This window comes from Salvia miltiorrhiza, chromosome 5, assembly GCF_028751815.1.
Source record: "Salvia miltiorrhiza cultivar Shanhuang (shh) chromosome 5, IMPLAD_Smil_shh, whole genome shotgun sequence".
In the NCBI taxonomy this organism is placed as follows: Eukaryota; Viridiplantae; Streptophyta; class Magnoliopsida; order Lamiales; family Lamiaceae; genus Salvia; species Salvia miltiorrhiza.
Window position 1 is genome coordinate 56,518,786 of NC_080391.1, and position 10,142 is coordinate 56,528,927.

General features: G+C 39.1%; 1 protein-coding gene and 2 pseudogenes across 1 annotated transcript; 2 read left to right on the forward strand and 1 right to left on the reverse strand.

Annotated features, from left to right (window-relative positions):
* The first annotated feature begins 1,541 nt into the window (after positions 1 to 1,541).
* Positions 1,542 to 4,435, forward strand: LOC131025320 (vignain-like; annotated as a pseudogene).
* A 910-nt stretch (positions 4,436 to 5,345) lies between these two features.
* Positions 5,346 to 6,880, forward strand: LOC131025322 (peroxidase 5-like; annotated as a pseudogene).
* Positions 6,847 to 9,406, reverse strand: LOC131025321 (protein POOR HOMOLOGOUS SYNAPSIS 1). The gene is made up of 7 exons (XM_057955050.1): positions 9,039 to 9,406; positions 8,491 to 8,607; positions 7,787 to 7,852; positions 7,594 to 7,694; positions 7,177 to 7,492; positions 7,068 to 7,095; positions 6,847 to 6,967 (listed from the first exon to the last, which is right to left on the reverse strand). The coding sequence occupies exons 1-7, from the start codon at positions 9,348 to 9,350 to the stop codon at positions 6,909 to 6,911; spliced, it is 999 nt and encodes a 332-aa protein (XP_057811033.1). The 5' UTR covers positions 9,351 to 9,406; the 3' UTR covers positions 6,847 to 6,908.
* Between the last annotated feature and the right edge of the window lie 736 nt (positions 9,407 to 10,142).

The following is a 10,142-nucleotide window of genomic DNA, read 5'->3' on the forward strand; positions in this document are numbered from 1 at the left end:
TCAAATGAGGACTCTACCAATTCCCCACAACCCATGCCTTTCATTCACCTATCTCAACAGCAGAAGAGCTGCAATTGGTTTCGACGATGATTCAGGTTATTACAAAGTGGTGCAAATGTCGTATTGCCGTAAGCACCATGGCCTCCACGCCCGTCTCTATTCGACGAGGACGGATTCTTGGAGGGACTTGGACGACGGCAACGGCAACGGCGTTGTTCTTGATCGAGATATTGTAATCCTCAAGCCCATTATAAGCTTGCCGTGCAACAATGGCTACTTTGTGCACTGGAAAGCAGCATCTTACGAAGTGGTGGGAGGAAAGTGGGAGTCTATTATTCTAACCTTCGACATGAAGAAGGAAGTGTTTAGGAGCATCACGGTTCCTATTATTGAGAAGTTTGATACTAGGATTATTGCAAAGGATGAATACTCGTTTGATCTCATTGCTACAGCTCGTACGAGCTGCTAATGGTGATGTAGGTGTTGTGGGAGTTTATGAGTCGTCGATGTGTGAAGGGAATGGAAAATTGAGGTGGAATGTGGTGCAGCTGCATCATAAGGAAGAAGGCGTTGGCGTTGCTGGACCTCCTCGTGATTATGTTGTGTTGAAGATTCCTAGTTTGGGAGGGGAAGTGCATCGCTACCTTTATTATTATCGTGCAGGGAAAATATCTACTAGGGGTTTCCAGATGCCCTCTAACTCTGAGATCCTTGCATATAAAGGAACCTTCATTTCACCTTAATTAACACAAGATATTAATTTATTTATTTATTTTATTCATGTTAAGGATTTTGCTTTCTTGTTTGCAGTTTAGTTGCATTTGTTCTTGTTAATTTTGCTAGTTGTTATGAATGTGGTGTACTAGAGATCACTTCACAATATTATGCATCTTCTTGAAATTCAGTGAGGAAATATTAATTTCATGACATATTTTTTCGCCATCTTCTTGAAATTTAGTGATAATGTTTTGAATGATATAATGTTGTATTTAATTAGTGTCCTATTTTTGAAAGTCCAAAATTTTTTATCCTAAAAGACCCTCTAACTTTATATAGATGTATAGCAAGGATGACACACATAAATCGAAAAATTGTATAGTAGATGTATCGATTTGAGATATAAGAAGCCCCTTTAGAAGAAAAGAAAACTATAAACAAAGTAAATAGTTTATAGCTTCTTTGTGAGATAAATGATTCGAATTCACCGTGAAAAAGGCAAGTGAAATGATAAAAGTGATAGAAATTGGTGGAGTTCGTAACTTTTTGTGAGATAAATGAATTTCATTTTTTGAAATTGACCATTTGCATCGGAGCAACTCAAAATAAAGAAATAGTCATGTTAAATGGGATAGAAGCTCTCTGTGGTTTGATGGGATATTGTCGATGTCTACCGTGAATGTAGCATCTTAGTGGATGAATGCACTAATCCCAATTGAGTTCAAATCTCATGAGAAGGAAAATTTCATATTTTTTAAAATGCAATTAATTTCAGGTTTGTATCTTCACATGCCTACTTTCCTCCTTTTCTGTTTCTGAAAAAAGATGGATTTTTGCACAAAATAGAAAAATGATGAGATTTCAAAGCAGTTTCATCACCTTTTTGCAGAACAAACTAAACAAACACATCATGATTATCATGTTAAGCAACCATATCATCTCATCAAAAGCTAACTCCCCTCCAAAAATGGCCACCTTTTCCCCTTAACTTTATCCAAAAAAAGAAAAAAAAGGCATGCAGGTATGAAATCAAATCCTAGCTCCATATATACATGCCATTTTCCATCAACAAATTCTCAAATTCCATTTCTTGATTTCAAACAAAAAAAAATCATGGTGATCATACCAAGGTTTCTCTTGCTCTGTATTCTCATTATTACCTCTGTTTCCACCTTTGCAAACTGCATAGACTTCACCGAAAAAGACCTAAGCTCCGATGAGAGCTTGTGGGACTTGTACCAAAGGTGGCGGAGCCACCACGCCGTCGTCTCCCCCCGCGATCCGGAGGAGACACGGAGGCGATTCAATGTGTTCAAGGCCAACGCGCAACACATCCACGCCGCCAACGAGATGGGCAAGCCGTACAAGCTGAGGCTCAACAGGTATGCTGCGTGGCAGCCGGGCGAGCACCGGGTTCATGCACGAGGCAGCCGGGGATTTTCCGGCGTCGGTTGATTGGAGGGCTCGAGGTGCAGTCACTGGAGTCAAGAAACAAGGGGGCTGTGGTAGGAGGCCCTCTTTTTTTGTTTATGTTTAATTGGGGTTATTTGCGTGTAAACACACAAACTTTCGTCATTTTCTGATTTTTTCCGTGAACTTTTTTTTCTAAAATAAATTCGATTACATTTTTCCCAAACAAATCATTTCCTCCCAAATTGATAGTGAGGTTACTTCTTCTAAACATCGTCGTTTTAAATGAAAAATGTAAGTGTAAAGTGCAGTTATTTCAATTTCATGGAAAACGATGCCTTTTTATTCTCAAGGATACCACCTCGTTTTGTCCTTGGCGTGGACAATAATATACCACGTAGAAGTCAGTTTCAATTTGATTCGTAAAAATCAAACGACCACACTAAGTTCGTGTATTTGATTTTTTTCATGAACTTTTTTTTTTAAATTCCAATTACATGAACTTAGTGTTCGCCTAATTTTTCCCACAAAATTCAATTTCCCCCCAATTATGTGGATGGTCTAAACGGCATGACTCTTACTTCTTCTAACCATCGTCCTTTTAAATGAAAAATGTAAGTATAGTTATTTCAATAATATGCCACGTAGAAGTCAGGTCTGTTTCAATTTGATTGGAACTGCTCGTCGTGGAAAAATTCAGACGAGCACACTAATTCCGTGTATTTGGATTCAAATAAATAACCCTTATGTTTGAAATTTGAATAATCTTATTTTTGTAGGTAGTTGTTGGGCTTTCTCAACTGTGGTGGGAGTTGAGGGCATCAACAAGATCAGAACTGGGCAGTTGGTGTCTTTGTCTGAGCAAGAATTGGTTGATTGTGAGCAAGATAATAAAGGGTGCGATGGGGGATTGATGCAACATGCATTTGAGTTCATCAAGAAACAGGGTGGCCTAACAACCGAGACCTTCTATCCCTATCGATGGGATATGTGATGCAACCAAGGTGAGCATAATCCAATCGGATTTGAAACGTCGTACTGAACCGATAGGTTTGGGTCGGTTAGATTGGTAAATCCGAACCTAAACTAGTTTCGGGCGGTTTGGTTTTTTACCAGACCGACCAAAACTCCATATACATATTTTTTTTTTCTTTATTTTTTATGTTATTGTTCGTATATGATCCAAACTACAAGAAAAAGCGGCTCTAACGATCGAAAATTCGATCGTTAACCTCCGAAAAAGGTCGTTAAACCGAAATAACGACCGTTTCCGGTGGTCGTCGTTTGGATCTCCGTCCGACTTCTCAATGACCGTTTATTTCAGTCATTGAAATCAACGACCGATTTTTTATTTTTAATGACCATTATTTCGGTCTTTAAAATCTTCGGACCGTCGTCATATAGCGACAACGCCGGAAACTTAACGACCGAATATTCGGTCGTTATGTAACGACCGAAGTAAACGGTCGTAAATTGTCGCCGGGGTTTTAACGACCGTTTGACTTCGGTCGTTAGTTTCTATTCTAACGACCGTTTCTTTTGAAGGAGTGAAAATTTCATTTTTTAAAAAAATTAATTTATTACTAAATGACTTTAGAGGAGTAAAAATTTCATTTTTTTTTTTTCAATTTATCATAGTTTATATTTTAAAATGAATTTGTAATTTAACCGTACTCTATATTGTGTTGCAGATGAATGTACCGGCAGTTACAATCGACGGCTACGAAAATGTGCTTGCAAATGACGAGGATGCGTTGATGAAAGCCGTCGCAAATCAACCTGTATCCGTTGCTATGAATGCCAGCGGTTCTAATTTGCAATTTTACTCTGAGGTGCACTTAATAGTCGAAAATTTTCTTGAAGAGATTTATAAAGTCGCATTTTAAGATTTATAAAAGCGTGTTTTTCTTTGTTATAGGGAGTATTCACGGGCGAATGCGGGACAGAGCTAGACCATAGGGTAGCGGTTGTCGGTTGCGGGTCCACGCTCGATGGGACCAAATATTGGGTCGTTAAGAACTCGTGGGGGCCCGAGTGGGGCAAGCAAGGCTATATTAGGATGCAACGTGGTGTCGAAGCACGAAAAGGGTTGTGTGGTATCGCGATGGATGCCTTGTATCCTATCAGGTAATCCTCGGATAATCCGCAACCAGCAGCAGCAGCTAAGGATGAGCTCTGAGTTGAGGAAGATGTTTAGGGGAAGGTTACATGGATGTATAAAGTGTAGTTTGAATGCGTTTTATATGCAAGTATTTGCTACTTTGTTTCTTTAGTTCGAGGAATAATGCCCATGTAAGAATTAATTCAATTTAACTGTTTTGAAGTATAAGATGTCATGTAATGCACGTTATATTAGATGTCATCATAAATATACACAATAATTGTCTTCTCTTTTCTTACCGATATTGAAATAGGTAGCTTTTTACGAAGAATATTTGGAAGTTGTAACATTTTTTGTGGGAATTAAAGATTTCAAGGAGAAGTAATTCCATTATATTTGTACTTCCCATTCAAAAAGTTTCGTTGAAGATATAATTTCCTCGTTATTTCATATGCTATGACAATGAAAATCTCTATCACATCAAGCCTTTTTTTTATTCTGAGCTAATAAAATTATTATTTTTTATAAATTAATACTAATTAAATAAAAAAATTAGAGATAGTGTCACAGTGAAATCAAATCCAATTAATTACTTTTTTTTAATAGATTAACAGTATTAAATAAAAGAAAAATTAAAGATCGTACCATGATGGACTGATCAAATCCAAGACATTTTGGAATAGTGGATGAAGACTTAATATCACAAAAGGGAGTAGCGTGCTCGTATAAACGCTTTTATCTTTTAATTGTTGTTTCAACAACTTTTTTTTTTTATGAATAATTCTTAATAAATAATACAAACCACACACACCCCACCTATGGTGGTTATTGTGGCCGAGAGTACTCGAACCTGTGACCTCTTGGACAAAAGGCAACCACCCCATCCACTATGTCATCCCAAGGGGACGCAACTTTTATTTCTAAGTTTGGTTGTTGAGTGGGATCACATACTCTCCCATATATTGTCTCTTGTTTCTCAAGAAAGGAATCAAGTAGAAAATTCAATTTTCTCCCCATCTTCTCTCGCTTGTTCTATCTTGCTTTTCACAAATTCTTCCAGAAAATACATACAAAATTACATTACAGATCGGGCCACTACACTTACCCGGTGCAGGATCCCAACTCCAAACCCATGCAAGAGCCAGGCTCTGAACTTGAAAACGAGCTTGTAGAGCCCGTTTCCCGGTGCATGATCCCAACTCCAAACCCGTGCAAGAACACGAACCCAAGCCCGTGCACGGGAAAGGCGGGCTGCGAGAAATGTTGTTCCGAGGCTGAGAAGGTTGTGAATATGACTATTCACAAACATTTTCTCAAGGATCCAACGTATGCTGCTGGCTTTGTTCGCCTCTTTTTCCATGACTGTTATGTCACGGTGAGATCTTCTATTTTTCAATCATTTTTTAAAAATTTGCTTTCTTTTTTGTTTTTCATTTTCATTTTTTTTATGTACGATGGAAACCAAAATCAACTATTCGGAGTATTTACATACGGAATTTCTTAATATCTGATGGAATTTTCTGTCTAACATTTCTTTGGAAAAGGCTTTATTTATATACCACCTTCAACAGAATAAAGAGTTGTTTCGCAATAATAGATTATGTTCGAAGAATTCTACAAACTGGGCATAAATGAAACTTTTTCCGAAGTTGGGGTTTTTAAAGTGAAAATCAACGGTTATTTAACGAAAATATTGAAAATTAAGTACATAAATCATGATTAGTCCTATTATTTTTTACGTTATATCTCATGTTTCACTAACTAATGTTGGCATGCAGGGTTGCGACGGTTCAATCCTCCTGGACACGACGCCGACGGCGAGGAGGTGGAGAAGAAGGCACGGCACAACGGGCCGCTCGTGCGGGGCTACCAGGTCGTCGACGACATAAAGGCTGAGCTCGAGAAGGCATGCCCCGGGGTGGTGTCGTGCGTGGACATACTCGCGTTCGCCACCCGCGACTCCCTCGTCTACACGGGCGTGCCCGCGTACGCCGTCTCGGGCGGGCTGGCCTCCCTCGCCACGAACGTCGAGGGCAACCTCCCGCTCCCGGACGCCACGGCCGAGGACAACAACATCCGCCTCTTCCAGAGAAAAGGGATGACGCTGGAGGAGCTGGTCCTCCTCGTGGGCGCGCACTCCATCGGCAGCGCCCACTGCAGCGTCGTCGCAGGTAGGTTCCACGACAGGGCGAAGGAGAAGGACATCGACCGAGGGTACTGGCTCAAGATGCAGACCATGACGGTCTGCCAGAGCGAGGACCAGGACGTGCAGTTCGACCCGTACTCGCAGCACAGGATGGACTCGCGCTTCTACAAGGAGCTGCTCACGGACAAGTCACTGATCGAGTCGGACCACAACCTGGCGAGGGATCCGCGGGCCAACAACGTGATGAAGAGGCTCGTCGACGACCAGGCCGGGTGGCTCGCCAAGTTCACTAATGCGATGAAGAAGCTCGGGGAGACGGAGGTGCTCGTGGGAGATGAAGGAGAGATCAGGAAGCAGTGCAGAGCTGTTAACTAGGAAAAATGGATTGGTTTGCATCTTTTTTTCTGAGTAGGATTCCTCACATTCTCTCATCCTATCTCCACATCTTTAGTGTAATTCGTTTCAAGATCAATGAAAATGCTAAAGATAAAGGAGTTTATGACAAACTAGTTTGCATTCTTCACAAATTTAAACTTACAGCACCGCGTCGTCTCCTAATTGGCTGATGACATTCTCTACTGTCGCCAGTAGTTCTGAAATATTGAAGAAAATGAAGCAATATGTTAGTGAATATAGCATTAGCCAAGATTAATTAGAAATTTAGAATACAAGACTACTATTCAATTTGTCTACCTTTGAAAGGAGTTCCTTCCAGATATTGCTGCATAGAAGTGAATGAACTAAAATTAGTGACAGAGACGATAAACAAAAGGAGAATTGTGTGTCTGAGTCAAGGCTTTACCACAAATTGAGTTCTTAGATCTCCAGATCCTGTCTTTGTTGCTGCATCCAGATACTCAGAGAAAGATGCATCAAACGGGATGGCGGATGAGGGAAAATGACCTTCAGAAACTGCAGGGCGGCAGCTATTGATCAACTGTGTGAAACTTGGGGGATATACAGCCTCTGTCTTTGCAGCTTCAAGTGGCTTTGAATCTTGAGTTGCTTCAAAAGCACAGCTTGGAAGCATCAGTTGGGTGCTATGACTCGGAGGGAAAATGAGCTCCGTCTTTGCAGCTTCATCCACTGGTTGTGTGTACTGCAGCTCACCACAGCTTCTGTAAATATATCAACATACTGTCAAATTTCATTTTCATCACTGGGTACTAAATTTGCACTCTGTTTACAGAAAACATCGAAAAGGTGACAAACTACTTACTTGGATATAGTGACATGAGAAGAGATGGCCTCAGCTTGAGATGACATTTCAGACTTCAATTCAGGGCATTGAAGCAGTGGACTTCCATTTTCCAAGATTTCCTGGATGGTAAAAAAAATTGAAACGAATTGAAGTTTCTCCTTTGTTTGATGCAATAGAAATGAGTGCTCAACTGCTCATGATAAGTAAGCACCTTAACAAAATTCATGAATTTTTCTGTTTCATGGATAGCTGAAAACCGCAAGGCAAACTTCTGCATCTGCAAAGAAGCGTAAAACTCCATATTCGTGATATTGATAACTAAAGGCACTCTCATATAAAAACATGCAGCCAGGTTTATTTTGGACAATAAATTTTAACTGACACCAACTAAAAATCTTATATGAATAGTTGAACTACACTATATATGCACGCTCATCTCAGCTAAACTACAGCACTGCTCTAGTTATGCATAATTGTATAGTCCCAAGCTAGTCTTCTCTATGAGAATCCTGCACATAGTGATATTCTCTGTGGGAAAATTATGGTGTTACATCAGTACAATGATGAATGATCTTATAATGGAAGCATGTTCCTCTTAGATTATAAGCCCATATATGATGATTTGAAATTGAAACCAAAACATGCTAAAGGTTATGCAACTCCAAAGGTCATAGTTAATCAAATCAGAACTTCAAAAAACAATGTTATCTATTTCGGTTAGTGATCCAAGCTATCACCAATATTCTCCACAGTGCAAGAAAAGTCTAATCCTCTCGAATTATCATCCTTAGCATGTTCGCTTCCGATCTTAAGGACTTGCTTGCTCTTCCTGTTTGACTTGGTGACAGAAGTAACTTCATTCAAACAAGAAAATAACGAAAGGTGATGAAATTAACAAATGTTTCCACCGCTTGCCTGGCCATCAACATCTTTATAGCTCAGAAAAACAGCCCTGCTTCCCCTTGCTGGAAACCCCGACATACATGATATTTGAGGCCATGAGAAATGCATCTTCGAGATGTAATGCACCTCCTGTAAAATCCATATTAAGAACGCATATACATACATACATGAGGAAACTGAACAGGAACAGATTAAATGGCTCATTCTCAAACAGGACGAACATTTCATCACATTTAGTTTGCCAAATAAAGTATAATTTCCCATCACTTCACCATAGAACTACATTAACGAATTTCAAGGAGTTCTCTACTCAACAACGACTAATCTCATAATTTAACTTCAGCAAACATCAATCTACTACGTCATACACGATTACTTTAAACAGCAAATGTTCGATTTATCCGATTAGAGCACGATGTAACGAACAGAGACGAACAGGAACCAGATCGAGCAGATTCGAGCAAAACAATCAACGATTATTAGTAGAAGAAAATCGATCTGTACAATCGATGCACCTCTCTACTAGAAATTAAAGACAATGAGCTGATTTTCAAGCTTACAAGGGTTTTCGATCGGAGAGAGAGGACGAGAACCGCATCATCCGTTCCGGAGGAGGTTCTCTCGTAGATGAGCTTGACGGAGGCGGCGGTGGACGATGAAATCCAGACGCCGCGGAGGCGACTCTTCGGAACCGGCGTCAGAGAAGGATGAGTGCTCTCAAAAGCGGACGAGCTGCAGTTGACGAAACGCGCGTATTCGACTTGCCACTCGTCGCATGCGTGGTTTTCACTCTCCTTGTTGGTGGTGGTTATGGCCAACGCTGATCCCGCCATTTTCGATTTTTTGGAGCTGCTAGTTTTACGTTTCTGCATTTTGATTCTTGTGAGGGAATGAAGAAACGGAAGTTAAAAAATTTTATTATACGTTTTCCTTAAAAATACAATCACGTTGATTTAATTAAATATTTTTCTTGATGGGTTAGTAAAATTTTACTCCATCCGTCTCATGAAGCATGACCAAGTTCTTTTCGGCACCAATTTTAATAAATTGATATTTTATGTGTTAAGTGTGATAAATGTAAAAGTGAAAATATGAATAAAGGATAATTTTGTTGTCATATAAGGAAACTGATCAAGCTTACAAACCAAAGAGAAAACTTGGTCATGCTTCGTGGGACGGATGGAGTATTTAATATGCGTATAGAATAATGTGTATGCCTATATTTTGAGAATCCCACAAGTATTTTGAAATTATCAAAACTTTAAAATGTTTCGTGTTAAAGAGGAAATTAATTAAATATAGGGAAAAATAAATATAAAATGTAATTATAAGAGACACCCTCCGTTCACTAAAAATAGTCCTAAAGGTAGACGACACAGATTTATAATGATAATTAATTGTATTGTGAGTGGAGAATAGGGTCCACCATGTAATATATAGTTTTCAAAAGCGAAAAATGACTAATTTTTGTGAACATTTTAAAATGGCAAAAATGAACTATTTTTTGTAGACGAATGGAGTAATATGAGACGTAGTTATAAGATAATAACATATGTAATATATTAATCATGTTACTAAAAAAATTGAATGTGATTAGCGAATATATTATTTTATTTTATTTTAAAGAGCGGATATATTATTGTAAGAATACATATAGAATATAG

Excerpts from the sequence above, each read along its gene's own strand:
- LOC131025321 (XM_057955050.1), bottom strand. The coding sequence starts at position 9,350 with ATGCAGAAACGTAAAACTAGCAGCTCCAAAAAATCGAAAATGGCGGGA. Across the intron at positions 7,853-8,490 it reads ATAAAGATGTTGATGGCCAG|ATGCAGAAGTTTGCCTTGCG; the intron begins GCAAGCGGTGGA and ends GCTTCTTTGCAG. Across the intron at positions 7,695-7,786 it reads AATTCATGAATTTTGTTAAG|GAAATCTTGGAAAATGGAAG; the intron begins GTGCTTACTTAT and ends TTTACCATCCAG.